Genomic DNA, 24,343 nt, shown 5'->3' with positions numbered 1-24,343 from the left:
GAAAAGCACAATAAATGAAATTAAAAATACTCTAGATGGAGTCAATAGCAGAATAACTGAGGCAGAAGAACGGATAAGTGACCTGGAAGATAAAATGGTGGAAATAACTACTGCAGAGCAGAATAAAGAAAAAAGAATGAAAAGAACTGAGGACAGTCTCAGAGACCTCTGGGACAACATTAAACGCACCAACATTCGAATTATAGGGGTCCCAGAAGAAGAAGAGAAAAAGAAAGGGACTGAGAAAATATTTGAAGAGATTATAGTTGAAAACTTCCCTAATATGGGAAAGGAAATAGTTAATCAAGTCCTGGAAGCACAGAGAGTCCCATACAGGATAAATCCAAGGAGAAACACACCAAGACACATATTAATCAAACTATCAAAAATTAAATATAAAGAAAACATATTAAAAGCAGCAAGGGAAAAACAACAAATAACACACAAGGGCATCCCCATAAGGTTAACAGCTGATCTTTCAGCAGAAACTCTGCAAGCCAGAAGGGAGTGGCAGGATATACTTAAAGTGATGAAGGAGAAAAACCTACAACCAAGATTACTCTACCCAGCAAGGATCTCATTCAGATTTGATGGAGAAATTAAAACCTTTACAGACAAGCAAAAGCTGAGAGAGTTCAGCACCACCAAACCAGCTTTACAACAAATGCTAAAGGAACTTCTCTAGGCAAGAAACACAAGAGAAGGAAAACACCTACAATAACAAACCCAAAACATTTAAGAAAATGGGAATAGGAACATACATATCGATAATTACCTTAAATGTAAATGGATTAAATGCTCCCACCAAAAGACACAGACTGGCTGAATGGATACAAAAACAAGACCCATATATATGCTGTCTACAAGAGACCCACTTCAGACCTAGAGACACATACAGACTGAAAGTGAGGGGATGGAAAAAGATATTCCATGCAAATGGAAATCAAAAGAGAGCTGGAGTAGCAATTCTCATATCAGACAAAATAGACTTTAAAATAAAGACTATTACAAGAGACAAAGAAGGACACTATATAATGATCAAGGGATCGATCCAAGAGGAAGGTATAACAATTGTAAATATTTATGCACCCAACATAGGAGCACCTCAATACATAAGGCAAATACTAACAGCCATAAAAGGGGAAATCGACAGTAACACAATCATAGTAGGGGACTTTAACACCCCACTTTCACCAATGGACAGATCATCCAAAATGAAAATAAATAAGGAAACACAAGCTTTAAATGATACATTAAACAAGATGGACTTAATTGATATTTATAGGACATTCCACCCAAAAACAATAGAATACACATTTTTCTCAAGTGCTCATGGAACATTCTCCAGGATAGATCATATCTTGGGTCACAAATCAAGCCTTGGTAAATTTTAAAAAATTGAAATCGTATCAAGTATCTTTTCCGACCACAACGCTATGAGACTAGATATCAATTACAGGAAAGATCTGTAAAAAATACAAACACATGGAGGCTACACAATACACTACTTAATAATGAAGTGATCACTGAAGAAATCAAAGGGGAAATCAAAAAATACCTAGAAACAAATGACAATGGAGACACGACGATCCAAAACCTATGGGATGCAGCAAAAGCAGTTCTAAGAGGGAAGTTTATAGCAATACAAGCCTACATCAAGAAACAGGAAACATCTCGAATAAACAACCTAACCTTGCACCTGAAGCAATTAGAGAAAGAAGAACAAAAAAACCCCAAAGCTAGCAGAAGGAAAGAAATCATAAAGATCAGATCAGAAATAAATGAAAAAGAAATGAAGGAAACAATAGCAAAAATCAATGAAACTAAAAGCTGGTTCTTTGAGAAGATAAACAAAATTGATAAACCATTAGCCAGACTCATCAAGAGAAAAAGGGAGAAAACTCAAACTAATAGAATTAGAAATGAAAAAGGAGAAGTAACCACTGACACTGCAGAAATACAAACGATCATGAGAGATTACTACAAGCAACTCTATGCCAATAAAATGGACAACCTGGAAGAAATGGACAGATTCTTAGAAATGCACAACCTGCCGAGACTGAACCAGGAAGAAATAGAAAATATGAACAGACCAATCACAAGCACTGAAATTGAAACTGTGATTAAAAATCTTCCAACACACAAAAGCCCAGGACCAGATGGCTTCACAGGCGAATTCTATCAAACATTTAGAGAAGAGCTAACACCTATCCTTCTCAAACTCTTCCAAAATATTGCAGAGGGAGGAACACTCCCCAACTCATTCTACGAGGCCACCATCACCCTGATACCAAAACCAGGCAAAGATGTCACAAAGAAAGAAAACTACAGGCCAATATCACTGATGAACATAGATGCAAAAATCCTCAACAAAATACTAGCAAACAGAATCCAACAGCACATTAAAAGGATTATACACCACGATCAAGTGGGGTTTATTCCAGGAATGCAAGGATTCTTCAATATACGCAAATCAATCAACGTGATACATCATATTAACAAATTGAAGGAGAAAAACCATATGATCATCTCAATAGATGCAGAGAAAGCTTTCGACAAAATTCAATACCCATTTATGATAAAAGTCCTGCAGAAAGTAGGCATAGAGGGAACTTTCCTCAACATAATAAAGGCCGTATATGACAAACACACAGCCAACATTGTCCTCAATGGTGAAAAACTGAAACCATTGCCACTAAGATCAGGAACAAGACAAGGTTGCCCACTCTCACCACTATTATTCAACATAGTTTTGGAAGTGTTAGCCACAGCAATCAGAGAAGAAAAAGAAATAAAAGGAATCCAAATCGGAAAAGAAGAAGTAAAGCTGTCACTGTTTGCAGATGACATGATACTATACATAGAGAATCCAAAAGATGCTACCAGAAAACTACTAGAGCTAATCAATGAATTTGGTAAAGTAGCAGGATACAAAATTAATGCACAGAAATCTCTTGCATTCCTGTATACTAATGATGAAAAATCTGAAAGTGAAATTAAGAAAACACTCCCGTTTACCATTGCAACAAAAAGAATAAAATATCTAGGAATAAACCTACCTAAGGAGACAAAAGACCTGTATGCAGAAAATTACAGGACACTGATGAAAGAAATTAAAGATGATACAAATAGATGGAGAGATATACCATGTTCTTGGATTGGAAGAATCAACATTGTGAAAATGACTCTGCTACCCAAAGCAATCTACAGATTCAATGCAATCCCTATCAAACTACCACTGGCATTTTTCACAGAACTAAAACAAAAAATTTCACAATCTGTATGGAAACACAAAAGACCCCGAATAGCCAAAGCAATCTTGAGAACGAAAAATGGAGCTGGAGGAATCAGGCTCCCTGACTTCAGACTATATTACAAAGCTACAGTAATCAAGACAGTTTGGTACTGGCACAAAAACAGAAATATAGATCAATGGAACAGGATAGAAAGCCCAGAGATAAGCCCACGCACATATGGTCACCTTATCTTTGATAAAGGAGGCAAGCATATACAGTGGAGAAAAGACAGCCTCTTCAATAAGTGGTGCTGGGAAAATTGGACAGGTACATGTAAAAGTATGAAATTAGAACACTCCCTGACACCATACACAAAAATAAATTCAAAATGGATTAAAGACCTAAGTGTAAGGCCAGACACTATCAAACTCTTAGAGGAAAACATAGGCAGAACACTCTATGACATAAATCACAGCAAGATCCTTTTTGACCCAGGTCCTAGAGAAATGGAAATAAAAACACAAATAAACAAATGGGACCTAATGAAACTTAAAAGCTTTTGCACAGCAAAGGAAACCATAAACAAGACCAAAAGACAACCCTCAGAATGGGAGAAAATATTTGCAAATGAAGCAACTGACAAAGGATTAATCTCCAAGATTTACAAGCAGCTCATGCAGCTCAATAACAAAAAAACAAACAACCCAATCCAAAAATGGGCAGAAGACCTAAATAGACATTTCTCCAAAGAAGATATAGAGATTGCCAACAGACACATGAAAGAATGCTCAACATCATTAATCATTAGAGAAATGCAAATCAAAACTACAATGAGGTATCATCTCACACCAGTCAGAATGGCCATCATCAAAAAATCTAGAAACAATAAATGCTGGAGAGGGTGTGGAGAAAAGGGAACACTCTTGCACTGTTGGTGGGAATGTAAATTGATACAGCCACTATGGAGAACAGTATGGAGGTTCCTTAAAAAACTAAAAATAGAACTACCCTACGACCCAGCAATCCCACTACTGGGCATATACCCTGAGAAAACCATAATTCAGAAAGAGTCATGTACCAAAATATTCATTGCAGCTCTGTTTACAATAGCCAGGACATGGAAGCAACCTAGGTGTCCATCATCGGATGAATGGATAAAGAAGATGTGGCACATATATACAATGGAATATTACTCAGCCATAAAAAGAAATGAAATGGAGGTGTTTGTAATGAGGTGGATGGAGTTAGAGTCTGTCATACAGAGTGAAGTAAGTCAGAAAGAGAAAAAGAAATACAGTATGCTAACACATATATATGGAATCTAAGGGAAAAAAAAATGTTCATGAAGAACCTAGTGGCAAGATGGGAATAAAGACACAGACCTACTAGAGAATGGACTTGAGGATATGGGGAGGGGGAGGGGTGAGATGTGACAGGGTGAGAGAGTGTCATGGACATATATACACTACCAAATGTAAAATAGATAGCTAGTGGGAAGCAGCCGCATAGCACAGGGAGATCAGCTCGGTGCTTTGTGACCACCTAGAGGGGTGGGATAGGGAGGGTGGGAGGGAGGGAGATGCAAGAGGGAAGAGATATGGGAACATATGTATATGTATAACTGATTCACTTTGTATAAAGCAGAAGCTAACACACCATTGTAAAGCAATTATACTTCAATAAAGATGTTTTAAAAAAAAAAAAAAAAAGATACATCATCACAAAAATGGATGCCCACCTCCCCCTGCCTCCTTCAACTCCAAGATCAAAAATCAATTAAACCAGTTTGGCTTCATGAGACAAAAGTATGTGTTGGTTTTTCAACCATTTGGAGAGGATTATGAAGATACCAGCACAAACTCTTTCATAAAGTCTAGGAATGCGGGTGGCCTCTAGAATCTGGAAAAGGCAAAGCAACAGTTTCTTCCCTAAAATCTTCAGAAGTAATACAGCCCTACTAATACATTGATCTTAGCCCAGCAAAACCCACTTTGGACTTCTGACCTGTAGAACCATAAATAATGAATTTGTGTTGTTTGAAATCGCTGAGTTTGTGGAAATCTGTCACAGTAGCAATAGGAAACTAAAGCAAGCACTGTTGGTGATTTTGACATACACCCGCTCAAATCATCTCCTATGAAACAGGCCCGCAGACATCTGCCCAGTGCTACAAAATTCTACCCGATCAAAGGGTTCCACCGAAAAAAAAAGAAGAACAGGAAAGGTCACCTTTCTTCATATTAGTTCTGAGTTCTACTGTGAAAGGAATGCTCTCAAAGACAGAAGTCTATGCCAAACCTGGATAGGGATCCTCCCTCAATTCAAATCGACGTCGACAAAATGTATTATCAAAATATGAGCTCATATTTGAGGGCTTGGTTTGTGCCAAGCCTCATTCCAAGTATATCACATGCTGGTGTAAAAATTTCATTTAATCCTCAACAACCCTGTGAAAAAGGTGCATTTGTTATCCCCTCACCTATGGAGAAGCAGGGAAGGATGAATCGATTTCCAAGTTCACAGACTTAGAAAGTAGTCTCATTTGTTTTGAGTCCAAAGCAAATGCTCTCCTGCCTCCTATCAGGCAGTCAAAATGCAGCTGATTCTGCCTACATATTAAAGAAGAAGCAGCTCCCATGGCAAGTGTTTGTGATTTAACAGAGGATGTAAGTTTGGGAACCCTATATTTGAAAGCTGAAGATGACCTGTTCTTCACCGAAGGGTCTAAGATTGCCGTGGTGTAAAAGAATGTCAATTTTGAAGGCAGCCTGAGCTGGGTTCAAATCTTGACTCTGTACCCGATTTAACTTCTCTGTGACTTAGTTTTCTTATATGGGAAATGGGTGTAATAACATCTACATCTCTAGGCTGGAACATGAATATAAATGAGACTATTTAGTACAGAGTCTAAACAGGATAGAGTCTAAATAGTATAGATGCCATAGCAGGCATCTTACACTCCAAAACTCTTATTATTATTGCTGTATTTGAAAAGGTATTTAAAGGTAGAGACACAGTCAGCTGTTTATGGGCAAGGTACGAATGTATAAGAGGAGAAATCAAGTGGAAGATACAAGTGATCTTGAGAGGGACCAGGAAAATTTATAGATTTTCTAAAAGGTCTTAAGGTGTCTCATTTTTAGTGGTATGAATGCTTAAGTACTTCACAGGAGTTCTTCCTATTAATTTGTTCAGTAATTTTTCCTATAGAATAGTGCCTTATAGATTCTGAAGACTCTGCATGCAAACATCTAACAAATCAAAATTGTGGCTTAAGAGGCCACAATAAGGATAAATTTGGATAATAAACAGTACAGCCCAGAACTCAAATCTTTCTTTAAATCGCTGCTTGAGTGAATAAAATACCCTACCGTGGTAAACAAATTTCATGCACTGAACACTGTATCAGCCATGTACAGAAAGTTGTGTTTTAATTAGATTTCAAAATAAACATATTTGGAGAACAATGCAATTACAAGATGAAATTTTCAGAAACCGTCTTGCATATGAGCCATGAGCGTAAGAACAAGAACATAATGTAAAAGACCAAGGGCACAAAACCTAAAATAAATCTCCCATTTCCCTTCCCTTATTTAGAAGACATCCGGATATTTGTTACTCCTACTATCAATACACAAAATACTTCTGTCTAATATAAAGAATTTCTGTTAAACAGGAAATATCTTTATAGCAATACCGAAAACAGAACCATTAGCTATCCTTAAAAACTCTGCTTTTCCTTTCTGCCTGCTGCATGTCCTTGGAGAACCAGAGGGCAGAGGGCAATCTACAAGTGACTTCCCACAAAGGTACTGACTATCTATGGTACCAGTGAAAACTACACCCACTGTCATGCCCTGATTGGTTTGCTTCTTTCCTGAACAGTAAGCTGGGGAAGAGAATCCCACACACACGAAGAAGTCAAATTGTAGGAAGAAGGAAGAGGGGCTTGGTAAGACACTTTCGTCTCTTGGCTACCGTGAGTATATCACTCTGTCAGAGTAAGCCTAGATGTTAAATCATAAATTGCCCACAAATATCTATGACTGCTGTTAATATTTTTCAAAACTCCTGACTCCACTATGTGAACTAGATTTTAACAAGAAGAAAAACATGCCTGGTGGAAGAGAAATGCGGCTAAGGACTGATTGTAATACTAAGCCAGTGATGTTTGAATTCCCTTTAGCCTGTGTGGAGAGCCTGAAATTGCCTGAAATTGAACCCACCTCTGCATCCACAGCTTTGGCAGTGCTCTCCCATCCCACTCTCATTCTGAACTTAGCCATGTGATTTGTTTCAGTCAGTGAGACAATCGCAAAAGCGATGTACGCAGAGACTTGGAATATACTTGTGAGTTGTGACTTCCTCTTGCAGCTCTTGGAGCCCTGAGCCACCACATTAACACTACAGGTTGGTCTGTTTCATGGTGGCCACCGGCCCCGTCATCCCCTCTATCCCAACAGTCAGCCGTGTCTGGAAGCAGAGATGAGGGCTGGTGAGCTAGCTGATGATGCTGGCTGACTTCAGATCAAAAGTGAGCCCAGCCGTGATCAGCTGAGACGGTCTCAGACTAGCATGTTTTGGGAAGGGATCGTTGGCATCCGCTTAAGGGGAGAGTAAGAATTTGTGTCTGCGTGGGAGGTTGTGTAGTTCTGTACATGAAAGCACACACGTGTGCACATTCACATACAACCCCCCAAATATTTGCTAAGCGCTTATCATGTGAAAGCTATAGCAGAAGCAGCTGGAAGCAGAGAGAAACTGACCAAATACAATCAAGGAGTCAGCGATCACTGCACTGTGGAAGCTTTGATCTGATTTTGAGGGCAGGGACCTTAGCATGGGGTGGAGCGGATGATTCAGAGAAATTCAGAAGACTGAATTAATGACAGAATTGAAGACAGATCAGATTTGGGGAGGACCAAGAGGGGTGCATTATAGGTTGGTGTTCAGGTTTCTGGAGATGCAGGAAAAGCCTGATGTCTATGTGGGGATGGGTGGGGGAGGGGGTGACGTGTCCATGAGAACACCTGGGAACGTGTCTGCTGGACATTTAGAAATACACTGCAAAGATTCAGAAAGCAGAGTGAGAAGGGAAGGCTGTGACATCACTGGACCATGAGTGTGCATGACAGCTGACTTTCTGGAATTGAGTAGGACACTCAGAGTGAACAGCGTTAGGAGAGAACCATATGCTAATAGTAACGACAATCATCTCTGCGGGCTGAGTGACCTGCTGCATCCCACACATAGCACTAGGTATTTTATGTGCCTCACTTCTAATTCTTACCACCCCCTGAGAGATGTTTTTATCCCCATTTTTCAGGTCAGGAAACTGAGTCTCTGGGAGATTTAGCCAATTGTCCGAGGTTCTCCTGGGCCATACTGTCTGAGCTGGGCCACACATGGGTCTTTAAGGATGGAAGAGGTTTGCCTGTACATGGAACCTACGTTCCGCTGGGCTCAATCAATTCTTGAAATTATCTGCCAGTTTGTGGGAAGGTTTATTAAGAAGACAGACATTTAAGAAGTGCCTAGAATGTCACCTTGTCACTCGAAATACACATTTCACACAATCTACCCCTCCTCCCATCTTCGCCTTCAAGGGAAATTTTCTCAAAAAGCATTAAAACACTATAGTAGTAATTTTGCCACAATTTGACCTACTTATGGTAAAAGCCTATTATTTCTGTTCTTTATAGAAGGAGGCACACGATGGGATGTTACCAGAGAGAAATTGAGCTCAAGGAGGCCAGGTCTCAGGCATACTTCCATTTCCTTGTCACTGACTTTCCTCAAGATAATAGAGCACTGGGTGTGTGTTGGAAGATGGCTCAAAACCATGTAGCCATGTCTGTCAAACTGTCAAGAGATGAAAACTCCTACCTGAGAGGCAGGAGAAAAACGGCTTGTCACAGCAGCAGCCCAGGAACGAGGCTCTAATTTAGCCGTGTTCTATTTATCATGCATTAGGGTGACCTCTTCGGCGCTGCTGTTGCTTATGCTAAAATGAGTTTAAACAGCTAAGTAACCGGTTGATGCTAAAAGAGCCGATTGTAACTTTTCCCTTTGCTGAAACTCACACTTAGAGACACACTTAAAGAAAATTTCTAAATGGTTTTGGTAACACCACATAAAAGAATTACGTTATTGCCTGAAGATGGTAGAGTGTAAAATGTGCATACATAGGTCAAGTATAATATTTTGGATTTACCTTTCTAATATTTTAATGTCTTCCCAGTTAGGTAGAAGTGATATGCCCTTTAGAATCTCACAGAATTTCTGAAAATCATTTGGAAAAATCAACAGGTAAATGGGCAACAAACAGGAATAAGCAATCTATAGAAAATATAAGTGGTCTATGTATATATGAAAAAATGCTCAACAACCATAGGCTTTAATCAGGGAGATTCAAATTTAACATCATGATATATCATCTCATGCCATCACGTGTAAAAATCTGATAACATCAAGTGTGGACAAGGATGTGAAAGAATGAGAACTCTTACTCTTGCTGGTAAGAGTAAAAAGTGGCACTTTCATCTGGGGAGCCATCAGGCAACAGCTCATAAAGCCTAAATTTGTTCATATCCTTTAACCGAGCAATTGTTCTCCTAACTATATATGCTCAGATAATTCCTACACATGTGCACAAGAATGCGAGGGCAAGAAGGATCTTAGAATGTCTGCAAGAGCAAAACAATAAAAAACAACCTCAATGGCCATCAACAGAACGAGTAAGTGAATAAATGGACAAACTGTGAAATATTTTTGTAGTACGATAACATACAGTGATGAAGATGAAGTGGTTAAAAACACGAGGTCGACTGCCTGCGAGGAAATTCCCAGTCAGTAACTAGCTATGTGACCATCATCAAGTTACTTAGGCTCTCTGTGCCTCAAACTTCTCATTTGTTAAACAGAGATCATAATAGTACCTACATTTATGATGTTATGATCATTAAGTAATTTAATACCTCTGTGATATTTTGACTTATAATAAGACATACATATTTGGTCTTTGTCCTGGTCCCTGCCACAGATCTCTTAAAACCCTTGATATTTCCCAAGACGAGAGGGATAAAGGTGTCTTTTCTCATGTTAATGTGGTGACTTTGGAAAGCACCTAAGGATAAGGGCTGGTCGCCAAAGGAGCCAACAACCAAAGGATTAGAGGGTTGGGACCAAAAGTCCGGGGCGAGGAGAGGGACCGGAGATTGAAGCAATCACCACTGGCAATGATTTAATCAACCCTGTCCATGCAATGAAGCCTCCACAAAACCCCAAAAGGACGGGGCTCAGAGAGCTTCCGGGTTGGTGAACACGCTGAGGTGTTGGCAGACAGGCTCTCAGAGAGCATGGAAGCTCCGTGCCCCTTCCCCATACCTTGTCCTGTGCCATCTGTTCTATCTGGCTGTCCCTCACTGCATTGTTTTATAATAAGCTGGTAATCTAGTAAGTAAAATATTTTTCTGAGTTCTGTGAGCAGCTCTAGCAAATTATTCGAACCTGAGGTCACTGGAACCTCCAGTTAGAGCTGGTTGGTCAGAAGCTCAGGTGACATCTGAAAAGGAGGTGGCGGGGGTAGTCTTGTAGGACTGAGCCCTGAACCTTTGGGCTGAATTCAGGGTACTCAGCTGGTGTCAGAAAATTGCTTGGTGGTGTGAGAAAACTCTCTCCCCTCCCCCAGTTTGTCCTTAACTTAGGAATGAATTTATTAGGAATTGCATAGATTTAGATCATGACTCATTTCCTTATTAAACGTGGTATGAATTTCATTAATAAACCTGAAAAATGTCCTAGCAAAATTAACTCTGTTAACATTAAGTGAATTAACTAAAAATTTCAGCAAGTGGCATCGGAGAGCTCAGCACGCAGAACCTACCAGGTCAGTAAGACGGTCCTGCTTGCCCACGTTCTCCAAACTCGTGGCTGTGAAGTTCAGTGTGAACGCATATGTATTCTCACTCATTATAAAAACAGAAGAGACCACCCTAAGGGCCCCAGACTGAATCCTTTCCTGTATGCCTGCATATGACTCCCATTATGATTATAATTATAGCTATAATTGCATTTATAATTTGTCTCAGAACACAGAATGGAATTTGTAGGGTTTCAAACTGCAGACCAAAGGTGCCTATATTTTCCTTGATAAATGGCTCTATAGAGCCTATTATTCTGTAAAAAAGTGAGAAGATCTCTAAGGTCCCTAATTCAATTGATACCTCCATAATCAACATATGTAAAGAGGGGGGAGAAATACCACAAATACTGCAACATTTGAAATAAGGTAAAATGTGTGTAGGGATGTGGGGAAAAATTTTTTTAAAAATAAAAAACAGTAAAAAAAATTGTTTCTATTGCTTAGATCCTAATCACTGCTTACTGGAATATATAAAATCCTGATACATTTATTCATGCAATGTAAAAAAATCTGTATATACATATACAGATATACACATACGTCTTTTAAATAGATAGGTAGATAGATACACACATACAGAGAGAGAGAGCGGAGAAAAATAAAGTATTATACATCAAACACCCAGAATCACAGAAGCACCAGTCATATCATGTATTTAGTTTAACAGTAGTGGGCAAAGTTAAGCCACATCAATCAATCATATTTTATTAAATTACCTAATTACTTATAGCTGGTGGGGAAGACAGATAGACATATACCAATAAACTAGACAAGGATACAGAAAGCAGAAAAGAAAGTAAAAATACAAGACACTATACCAGTGAAGAAAGTTAGCCAATGCGAAGCAATTTCACCTGAAACAAGGACAGAGATGATTTTTAAACGTCCTTCACTTATAAGAGAATTTGAGCCAGTCTCCATTTATGCTGAGTTAGGATTTCAACAGTTTGAAATTATGAAGACATAAAACATACGGGAAGACTTTTTGGGAATAATGGAAATTCACGCACTACTTACCCTTATGCCATCTTTGTAAACTAAAGTCACACTTCTGTAACTTATTTCATGGGTCACCCAAACAAAGGCCTCCTGACACCCAGCAGGTAAAATGAATGAGAAAAGCAGACCCGGAGTCATGTACTAAACACACAGGGACCACCCTCACTTCTACAAAGAATCAGGTTCATTTCTCCTTTCTTTTTGCAAACAGTGTTTTCCTTCATGCATGCATTTACGTGTGTATTTATATATGTGTGCGCTTATGAATTTATTATTTATTTATTTTCTGTCCATAGAGTGATGGGCAAAGAGAAATACTTTGCTACTCTGAGAAAAGTGACCGTACGAATCTGTGGATAAATAAAACACACATTCCCAGTGCCGTTGGGACAACAATACGGGCTGTTGGGAGACTCCCGGAAACTGGAGAGACGGTGCCCAATGCGGCGGCCACTGCCCAGCTCCAGCCAATTACACCACATGGGAGTGAGGGTCCTGTGTTGCCAGATCTTTCTATTTTACACAAGCAGTAGGATATATGGGTTTTCATATGAAATTTCTGCTTTTTAAACTTGGGGTCAAATTTGAAAACAAAGTTCCACTTTCAAGACAAAATCAATAATTCCTAATACCCAAATGGGGACTCCCGGTCACCCGTTTACCATCTCAGATACTGCTTCTACCTCATTCTTCCAATCTTTTTCAGCAAATGGCCAAATCACTAACTCAGTTTAATTACAGCTGTTCAAATGCTTCATTCCTATAAATTCTACTTTTTTAGTAGGTAGGAATTGGTTTTGATACTTTTCAACTGTTATTCCTAAGACTACATTTCTAAACACAGATGTATTTATTCCACATGTTGACCATGACCGTTATGGTTCTTATTGTAAGGGAGTTTCCTCTCGTTGGAAAAGCAGACATTAAATAACAAATTATACCACTAAAATTTTTTTAATTAAAATTATGATAAACACGAAAGAAAAGTATAGGAGGATATGGGCACATATAACTGGGCTACCTGATCTGTTTCTTTGAGGATGAAGAAGGCTTCCTTAAGAAAGTGACATCTGAGCTGAATTCTGAATTCTGAGTGGGAGAGAAGAGTGTTCTAGAAAGAGGAAACACTATGTGAAAATGACAGGGCCTCCGGGAGGCAGAAATGCTGTTTTATAGAAGAGATAGAATGCTTAAATTCAGGGGTAAAGGGTCTTAGGAGACTGGCTCCTAACGCTGACCGCTAGGTTACCTCTGGGAAGCGGAATGAGGGAGGATAGTTGGAAGAAGTTAAAGCAAACTCTTACTTTGTATTTTATTTCTACAGTTTAAAAGTCATTTTAGAAGAACACACTCACATTTTGCTCGTTTTAAAAATAAAAAGAGCGACCGACAAGGACTTAATTTCCAAAATATACAAACAGCTCATGCAGCTCAATATCAAAAAACCAAACACCCCAATCCAAAAATGGGCAGAAAGACCTAAACAGACATTTCTCCAAAGAAGACACACAGATGGCCAACAAGCACATGAAAAGATGCTCAACAGCTCTAATTACTAGAGAAATGCAAATTAAAACTACCATGAGGTACCACTTAACACCAGTCAGTATGGCCATCATCAAAATAGCTACAAATAATAAATGCTGGAGAGGGTGTGGAGAAAAGGGAACCCTCCTACAATGTTGGTGGGAATGTAAACCAGTGTAACTACTATGGAGAACACTATGAAGGTTCCTTAAAAAACTAAAAATAGAGCTACCATATAATCCAGCAATCCCACTGCTGGGCATATATCCAGAGAAAACTCTAATACAAAAAGATACATGTTCCCCAATGTTCACTGCAGCACTATTTACAACAGCCAATACATGGAAGCAACCTAAGTGTCCATCAACAGAGGAATGGATAAAGAAGATGTGGTACATATATACAATGGAATATTACTCAGCCATAAAAAAGAATGAAATAATGCCATTTGCAGTAACATGGATGGACCTAGAGATTATCATACCAAGTGAAGTAAGTCAGACAGAGACAAATATCATATAATATCACTTATATGTGGAATCTAAAAAAAAGATACAAATGAACTTACTGACATAACAGAAAAGACTCACTGACACAGAAAACAAACTTATGGTTACCAAAGGGGGCACAGGTGAGGGATAAATTAGGAATTTGGGATTAACAGATACACACTACTACATATTAAATAGATATACAGCTACTGTATAGCACAGGGAACTATATTCAATATCTTGTAATAACCTATAATGGAAAAGAATGTGAAAAAGAATATATATGAATATATATGTTTATATATATATATATATATAAAAAACTGAATCACCTTGCTGTACACCAGAAACTAACACAACATTGTAAATCAACTATATTCAATAAAAAAGAAAACAAACAGAAAGAATAAAAATAAAAAGGAGTAATATATGCTACAGTTTGTCTTTGAGTGAGATATTATAGTCCAAGGCAGTGAGTAAGTGTATGGTTCAGATGAAAATTTTCCTGTTACCTAGTTTTAGACGGCATTAATCATTAGTAAGAGCCTAGTGAGTATTTCACGACCATTGTATCTTCAGTACCTTTTCTTTACTTATTTTCTTTCTCTTTAATAAGTTAATAATTAATTCATTTTTCACCCAGACGTGGAAATGTACTCTCTCTCTTTAGTCACAGCTCACGTCATGCCCAATACAAAGAGGTGACTCCTTGGCCATCCCACTTTTCATCCGTACTCTTACAGATTGGCTCTTTCTGGAAAGCATCAGGACCAAAGATGGGACGCTGAGCTGCATGGAGCCTCATCCTGAATTGTCTGCCTTCCTTCTCCCATTGTCTCAAACCACATGTATCATCAACCATACAACTTACCAAGCATGCTGCCACACCCACCATGCGTGCCTAATACTCACGTCTCCCAGACGCCACACCCACACACAGCTAGCCTAACATCCACCCCCTCTGCTGACCTTTATTTCCCTATGTCCCTGCTCCATGCTGCCCCTCCATCACACCTTCATTGCCATCTAGCTCTTGCCATCTCAAATCTTTTTTTTTTTTTAAATATATTTATTTATTTCATTTATTATTTTTGGCTGTCTTGGGTCTTTGTTGCTGTGCGTGGGCCTTCTCTAGTTGTGGCGAGTGGGGGCTACTCTTTGCAGTGAGCAGGCTTCTCACTGCAGTGGCTTCTCTTGCTGCGGAGCACAGGCTCTAGGCACACGGGCTTCTGTAGTTGTGGCTCGCGGGCTCTAGAGCGCAGGCTCAGTAGTTGTGGCACACGGGCTTAGTTACTCCATGGCATGTGGGATCTTCCTGGACTAGGGCTTGAACCCGTGTCCCCTGCATTGGCAGGCGGATTCTTAACCACTGCGCCATCAGGGAAGCCCCTCAAATCTTTTTGATATAGAGGCTCGCTTCCTAATTCCAGACTGCAACCTTGAGGCATCTATTAACAAGCATTTACTAAAATTTTAAGCAATGCCTTTGGGGCATAGGAAGACCCAGATTTGGTACTCCTGGCAGGCCTGATCGTTGATTTCTATTACAAATGAATGTTTCCTTGGCATATTTTTTCAGCTAGATAGAGCATGGGACCAGGAACCAGAAGACCAGGTACAAGTCCCGGTTTCTCCGTTTGTTTCAGGTCAGGAGACTCAGGCGGCCCTCTGGGTCTCCACTTCACCTCTACAAAGGCTGATAGAGGATGCCAATCTTTCCGCAGCACAGGGCTGTACTGAGTCTCACCCTTCCTCACTCCCTGCCTCATGCTTTCGGTCTCGGTTTAAGTACCACTACCTCACGAGGACTTCCCCTGACTCTCAGACAAGGAGAGCAGACTCCAAATTACATACGCCCATAGCATCCTGCATTACTCCTTCCAAACGCCCATCACTCCTGTGATTGCTAGTTCAAAGCTGGGTTTTCTCCTCACTCCCTGAAGTACCCTGTAAGCTCCATGAGGGGAGGGGCTGGGCTTGTCTTGCTCAGGACCATCTTTGTGTCAGTACATATCGGTTGGTGGATTAATGAATAATGTAAGTAAAAGTACTTTTTAGGCAAGAAGCTGCTGCTACTACAATGGTTGTCATTGTTATTGCTATGACAGTAATAGTAGTAGTAGAGGTAGCTACAGAAGTTGAATTATTAGCAGCATTGTCACCATCCAATATACGACAGAAAGAGAAGCACAGAATAGTACTTAATATTATCAGTATTCATTGTAAACGCTTCCTCTTTTTCTGCTCTATCCTTTTAATGGATACAAACAAATAACTACATGATTAAACAGCCGTATAGATGTAGCCCACAGGAGAGGTTCAGAGGACAGTATTTTGCTACTTATGTACCAATCCTTGAAATGCACCAGTCCCCACCTGGAGAAAGATCCAAAAGAAAGACAGAAGATGTGTTCTCATCCTGAAGCAGGTGATAAACCCTTCCCCAAATTATAGGGGGGGATATGAAAAACTACAAGAAGCAGTCCCCTTGTAGGAAGAGGATTTACAACTGAAAAGAGAAAGAGGGTGAAGAAAAGAAAATTCTCCAGGAGGAAGAATCAGTTTTCTGCTCCCAGCATGGGACAGCTTGAGTTTTCACCCTTAAAGAGGAGGGAAATGGAAATATAAAAAGCCCTGGAATGGCAGGGATACCGCTCTTGTTAAGGTGATGTTGTTTTGAATGAGTTACTGCTATCGGTGGGCAGGGAGGGGGGACATGAAAGAGAAGAGGCCACTGTGGTCCACGGAAGAAAAGGAGTTTATTAGGCTTTCTGGGGAGCTCAGAGCAGAAGGTAAGTCCAGAAGATTCACAGGCCAGAGACCTCATGGCCCATCCTCCGGTCACTTGCCAGGACTTTGGGCTCCCCTGCAATCCCATCGCCTCGTGTCTGCTGCAGGTGCACTTTGTTAAGGAAGTGGCTTTATTATACCACGCTGCTGGGAGAGCTTGCAGACGCAGAACAACAGACTACATATTCAAGACATTTCCTTCCTGCGTACATGGTGAGGTACTCAAGTAAGTGAATTGTGATCTTGACTGCCCCCGGCCCCAAACAATTCAGGCCTTTGCAGAAGAACACCTTTACAAGGTTTAATGAGACAACAAAATTCTTCATCAATTCATTACCACTGGCCTGCTTTTACCTGTGTGCATTCATTTACCAGAAATTTACCAAATCCCTAGTGTGTATCTAAAAAGGATGCTAGGTCCTGGGAATACAGGATGGAGTGTAATATTGCCCACAAATTTGGGTGGATCTAGAGCTTGGAGAGCTGTAGATTTCCTTGTATAAAATCAAATCAAAGACCTTTGGGGGTGACTTTTAGAAATGGCATCATACCGCACCTGGAGGCAAGCTGGGGCACGTCCCTGGGGTTTGTTGACGTCTACGGCTACCAGCTGCCACCCGCCAGCCGCGTCTTCGTGAAACATCTTCAAGACAAAGGGGAAATGAGTCAGAGACACTTACGATGGAACATCAAGAACTCTAACTTTGTGTGCAGCTTTTTACGTTTTCTTTGTTATCAAAGATTTGTCTTCTTATGGCTTTATATTTAGAACATGAGTCATTCCAATGATGTCCATTTTAACACTGCAAACTTAAGTGAATAATCATAATAAAGATTATAGCTTGCATTAATTGAGCACTTGCTATGCATCAGGCCGTTTCTGCCTTACATATGCTTTGCATATAACTGCCCAAATATTCTTCTCCACAAGACTTTAAAAGTAGGTATTTTATCCCCATTATGTTGATTATTATATATAACATCTCAGAGAAAATGAAAATTAGAATTCCAAAGCATGGTGTGTTTTTACAAAAAGTGGTAAACTTTTACCTTTATTTAGTAGACAGTTCTCACTGAATCAATAGAAAAATATTCTCAGGATAAATAATATAATGTGCATTTAGCATAGGGGAAGAGGGGAATGTTGTTTTACTTATTTTTTTAATTAATTAATTTATTTTTGGCTGCGGTCTTCGTTGCTGTGTGTGGGTTTTCTCTAGTTGCGGCAAGCAGGGGCTACTCTTTGTTGCGGTGCGTGGACTTCTCATTGCTGTGGCTTCTCTTGTTGCGGAGCACGGGCTCCAGGCGTGTGGGCTCAGTAGTTGTGGCGCATGGGCTTAGTTGCTCTGTCGCATGTGAGATCTTCCCGGACCAGGGCTTGAACCTGTGTCCCCTGCATTGGCAGGTGGATTCTTAACCACTGCGCCACCAGGGAAGTCCGAGAATGTTATTTTAATGGTAGGAGAATGACAAATCACTTAAAAGACTTTGTGAAATTAGCTTATGTAAGCCACAATTAATCTGCTCAGCAGAAATTTTATGTGTACATATTTATGAAGGGAAAAAGTAGTTTCTTTTGGCTTAAAAGACATAAATGATGAAATTCAGGATAGTACACAATGCTAAAATCTGACAGTCATTGAATTAGACATCCAGGTTGCTGGATGTGTAGGTTATCTTACTCATATTCTACCACCTTAAAAATTAGTTATCTAGGGGCTTCCTTGGTGGTGCAGTGGTTAAGAATCCGCCTGCCAATGCAGGGGACATGGGTTTGAGCCCTGGTCTGGGAAGATCCCACATGCTGCGGAACAACTAAGCCCGTGTGCCACAACTACTGAGCCTGTGCTCTAGAGCCCGCAAGTCACAACTACTGAGCCCGCGAGCCACAATTACTGAAGCCCGCGCACCTAGAGCCCATGCTCCACAACTAGAGAAGCCACTGCAATGAGAGGCCCGTGCACCGCAACGAAGAGTAGCCCCCGCTCGCCGCAACTAGAGAAAGCCCACGTGCAGTGACGAAGACCCAACACGGCCAAAAATAAATAAATCAATAAATAGATTTATTAAAAAAAATTAGTTGTCTATCAATAATATATTACGCTGGAAAGCATGTACCACTTATAAATATTTTCCCACTACTATATATTTTCTTTTCAGTTCCTTAGGTGTGCCTGCAGGGGCGTGGTGGAATACGGTGGAATTAAGGATGTTTATTTTTCTAAGAAAAGATGCCAACTACAAGCACTCACTGTTTTATTCCAGCCTGAGCTCACTATCTCACAGACATAAACATTTTCTTTGCCATATTTATGTCTTCGTGTTCGTCTGACCCTGTCTGTGTTCAAAAGGGTAACTGTTGATGGAAACATGAGATGATGCAAAGATCCCATTACCTAGGATTTATCATTATAATTTCAAACTCCTGGTAACAGAGGTAGTAGATCATTTGCAGAAAGAAAACTTGCCCTCTATAAAATAAGGGAGGTGGAGAGTGACAAATGCCAAAATTCATAGGCCATACATGTATTTTTAAAATGACAAAATGGCGGTGCACATTTACACAAAGATTCTCTGATCCAAGATGCCAATTACAAATGGTTCTTCTCAGCTGTCCATTTACAGGATTCTGATTCCCTTTACAATGAATTTTAAAAGGTAAGTTTAGTGGTAGAATCAAGCACATCCATCACAAATAGGCTCATTCTGAGAATACATATACATTGGTTGAGATGCAAACATGCGTAAGTGCCTTTTAAAGTATCTGTCAAATGTCTGGGAGTCTCTTTTTAAGGAGAAAAGACAAAAGCAATCCCGCCAGTCACGAGGCAGGAACCCTCTGTACAAGCATCCTCTACTCTCTTACCATGGAGCAAAGGATCCCTGGGGCACATATTTGCTTTCATCAGGAGCAGACTAATTTTCTCTGTTAAATGATTTTTTTTCCAATAGACTAAAATCAAATGAATCAATTTAATTGTTAGTAAAAGTGCTCTCTCAAGGTCAGTTCTTTGTGTGAAATAAAGTGAAGGAAATGTAAACATGGTCCATTTCTCTTTAGTTCCCTGAATTATACAACAACATTTGGATTGGTTAATGTCACAGTAGCTACGTGAGGCACATGGTGGGATATCCAGAGCCATGAATCCTAGGGTGAAGCCCTTAGGGGAGTGTGGCAGGGGCAAGGGCTGCCAGCTGTCCCTCCATATCTGTTCTTCTTGTCTTACAAAGTAAGAAAAATTTTATGGTCACCAAAAAAAAAAAAAAGGACATTTTTTTCCCTTTCTTGAAGCTCATCTTGACCGTGTAATTATATATATACTGGTCTATGAAATGAAAGCAGAAACTTTCTATTTTTTTCCTTCCTGCTCTTTGGAATATGAATGTAAGAGTTAGAGCTACAGCAGCCATTTTAGTCCAGGAGGCAATTTGGGGAATGGAAGTGATGCAAGGTGGAGCAAAATGGTAGAAGGATTCTGGATCTATAGCAACACAGACCACTGTAACAACCTTGGATGACATCCTCCAACTTTATATGAGAGAGAAAGGAACCCTATCTTATAGAAGCCACTTATTTGGGGCTTTTTGTCCCTTGCAGCTGAACCTAAGTTAACACAAGTGGCTTCATTTTGAATGCCCAATGATTTATTTCATTTTTAAAGATACTAACTGTTCCCCTCTCATTATATTATTAATACAGGTTTACTATTAAATACTTAGAAAATGTGTATGAGCTGTAAAAAAAAAATCTTAAGCCCATTCCCCAGAGACAAGCACCCCTAATATTTCAGAGTTAACCTTTCAGGTATATTATGCCCACACACACATATACATATAAACATGAGACCCTTTTACTGCATTAATATGTTATTTGCATATTTTCATATCAATAAAGTTCAATCATGATTTAATGGCTTGCATTTATTCTAATTTCATAATTTATAATCAATACTTTATGACTAGAGTTAATTTTCTTTCTCTCTCTCTCTCTTTCTTTCTCTGTCTTTCTTTTTTACTGAAATGCCTCCATAAACATTCTCAAATGTACATCTTTGAGCATTGACCAGAATTTTTCTTAGGAAAAATTCCTAGAAGTACAACCTATTTGTCAAATAGTTTATAGTTTTTAAGGCTTTTGACACATATTGCCAAACTATTTTCTAGAAAGGATGCTCTAATTCACACTTAGTAATTATGTATGAAAGTACCCCTTTCTCCACCTTTCAGTCAACAAGAAAACCTTTTTTTGTTTGTTTTAATAGAAAAGAGAAGCCAGAAAAAAGATAGCACATTGACAGCAGGGCCTGTAATGACCAAATTAAAAGGAGGTAGGATCTCAGGGAGCAAAACGGAAGACCCTTATGGCTGAGGAAGCTGGTTTTGAGCCCACGTTCTAGCACGTACCAGTTATGTAATACTGGATAAAATAATTAACTTTCCAATCCTTGTCCTTTTTTAATCTGCAAAGCAGAGACAATAATAATACCAACTTCACAATGTGATTGTGAAGATTAAATAAGATTGCTTGTAAAGCCAATAGCGTAGTGCTTAGTGCAGCTCTCAAGATATGTGATTTATTGTAGTAAAGTGTTATGAATTAGTGGAATATTACCAATAAACACATGTGCACTCTCCTCTTAGTACAACCACTTGGGAATCCATGGAGGTTTCAGTCTTGAGAATCATGTCATGCTTGCCTGTTTGCAACTGCCAGCGTTTTATAAAGGGTCACTTGATTTTGCTAAGAATGCTTTACGGATTGTTCTATTGTACTTTAGGCAGAATATCATCATCAATGACAACAATAACAGATTATCTAATGGGAGGTGGTAGAGAATGGATCTTGGTAATAGGGGTGACCACTAGCAACTGAATTAAAATCCCAAACCCCAGACACACATACACATTTGGCAATGAAAAGAAAATCCAAAAGTTACTTTGAAATTCCCATGCTCTTTGGGTTCTTTCAAAATCAATCATCTTAAAAAACAGGTAATAGTCATTATCACACAAAATAATGAGGGTGGACACTTGACTTGATTTCGTAATTAAATAATATACTCAATGACTCAGACTCACAAGACATAATTCTCATGTATGGCTTCCTATGATGAATGTATTATTCCATTACTATAGTTTCTTATTAGAAGGAGCTCACTATTGTACCTTCTACCAAAGCCTTCCCAGAAATTGCTTTCACTAAATTGCTTTCTCACATATTTTAATGATGTATATTCATGTGGAAACCAATAGTCTTGGAACGCAGTAAACAAATATTTACTAAAGTTTTGTTTTGGAGCATTACGTTGTACACATCTTTTCACGGAGGAGAAATTCTTTTTATTTTCAATCATGTGCCTTTTCACCTATGCCTTTCTGCCTTTAAGCTGGTATTGCACATTTACACAGAAGTTGTTCCAGTATTGTAGGAACCCATATTCTGAGAAGGTTCATGGAACTACAAAGGAGAAAGAATTCCTGTGTCCTTTTATCAACTCCACCCTTATCCGTCTTGTATCTTATTAATTCAGAAAACATGGGCCAGCAAGTGTGCTCAGTCAGAGACAATGACAGACCCAGAAATTACTGCTCTCTTTAGACAATCAGAATATTTACTTACTCATCCCACAATATGGCCTTATTGGGCCATGATTTGTATATAAAAGTTAGGTACGGATTGATTGCCGGAGGCTGCCTTGTGTCTCTTGTCACTATATATACAAAACTTAGCCTTGCGGGGCCCTAAAGTTTAGTTCTTTCGGTTCTCTTCCAGGCAAAGCGAGATAAGCTCATTCCTACCGTAAATCAGCCTAGATCAGAAGACCACACGACTGGCAACAGATATCTGAGGTGAAGTGTCTAAGGAATGGGAGTGCAAGTCTGGACCAGACATGCACGATGCCCAGGACGTGTTCCGCTAGCACATCGGCCCATCCCAACACCTTTCTCTGGGGCAACACCCTTACAAACGTGTAGCATGGGAAGTCCTATTGTGGGCTGACACAGGGGGCTATTATATCCTGGATGTACAAATCTCTTGCACTTTAATCCAACATATAACTGAGCATGTGGCAACAGTGACCTGTGTCAAATGATTATGCAGGTACGAGAGTCACCCTCCCCATCAGAGTTCAGGCAAACTACTGACCACTAATCTGAAAATTTCCACGTCGTTTTCCTTTTGTTTTTCTGCTATCTGCTCTATTATGGTCACCATAAGACCTTTGGCATTAATTTTTCTGTAATTTGTTTCTACGCTGTGACTCTGAGGCAGGTTGCTTTGTTATTTTAAAGAAAGAGTTCTCAGCACTGATTCTCTTTTGCCTCTTAACATATCAGAGCCAAATCCTGTTGAACCTCCTAAGATGTCGGAAAGCCCCTACTTTATCCTGTTAATGTGTATAATTTTTCCTTCTACTCACACAGCCCTCCTGGAAAGTCCAGGGACTTAGAAATATCAACAAGTCCACCATCCCCAGGACTCTCTTTGCCCTCCTATGAGGATAACTTACAGAGAACAACTGCAGACGTCCCACATACTAGAGGAAGACAAGAACTGACTTCATTTCTGAAAAGCTGTGTGCTTCACGATACACAACCATCTTTATTTTATTTCCTTAAAGCCCATCTGTTTTGTTAGAATTAGAAACTTGTGATTTAGTGTTTTAAACCATCGAACGAGAAGGCCTTTGTGCAGAGTTGTCTCTGATTTTACAAATGTAACAGAATCATGGCAAATGATGCCTCTCCCTTCCACACACACAAAAGCATCTGGAACACTTGCTGAGTGGCTGGCGAGGGGATGGGCGGGGCCTGCGCCTGTTGCCAGGCAGCCCAAGTGGTGTTTTACCAGAGAGGCTGCGGCTGGAGCTTCGGTTGCTTAGCAACCAGGTCCTCAGCCACAGCGTTTTTCTTAATGAAGGTTTTTCACAGTTCTCTGGGTGATTACCTCTGCTGAATACCTAGACACATTACGTCTGAATTACCACCTTATTCCTCCTGATTAAGGACAATTTTGCATCAAAGCAATTTTGTACAACTGTGTTCACAGTCTCTCCACATTTCACTTTCCATTGTAACTGCTGGCTGATTTGGTGGCACTTCCAAACACCACTTTTCCAGCTGTGGTTTTACAAATAAGAGTTACTTAATAAGCACTATATAGTTTTAAAGACATTTTAGGTCATCTCTCAGGAATATCGAACGTGAATTCTGTGTGGAGTTCATAGTTCTATGTCCCACTTCGTTCTCAATGTCTATACTGGAAAACACACCTTCACGAGGCCGTCACTCTATTTAAAAGACATGTCAAAATGGACTTGGAACTTTACGATTTCTCATAGTTCACTAAAAAGATGAGAGAATAAATGAGTACT

At 39.6% G+C, this 24,343-nt stretch overlaps 1 protein-coding gene across 1 annotated transcript in view; it reads right to left on the bottom strand.

The window, feature by feature from the left end:
- The window catches only part of NALCN (sodium leak channel, non-selective), a 272,041-nt gene that overhangs the window by 175,371 nt on the left and 72,327 nt on the right, over positions 1-24,343 (bottom strand). Inside the window, 1 exon segment of the mRNA XM_061170618.1 lies at positions 17,524-17,610. Coding sequence (XP_061026601.1) covers positions 17,524-17,610 — 87 coding nt within the window.

The sequence above is a fragment of the Eubalaena glacialis genome, chromosome 16 (genome assembly GCF_028564815.1).
Source record: "Eubalaena glacialis isolate mEubGla1 chromosome 16, mEubGla1.1.hap2.+ XY, whole genome shotgun sequence".
NCBI classification, from domain to species: domain Eukaryota; kingdom Metazoa; phylum Chordata; class Mammalia; order Artiodactyla; family Balaenidae; genus Eubalaena; species Eubalaena glacialis.
The sequence above is the reverse complement of the archived record's forward strand: the minus strand, read 5'-3'. Positions and strand labels throughout refer to the sequence as shown.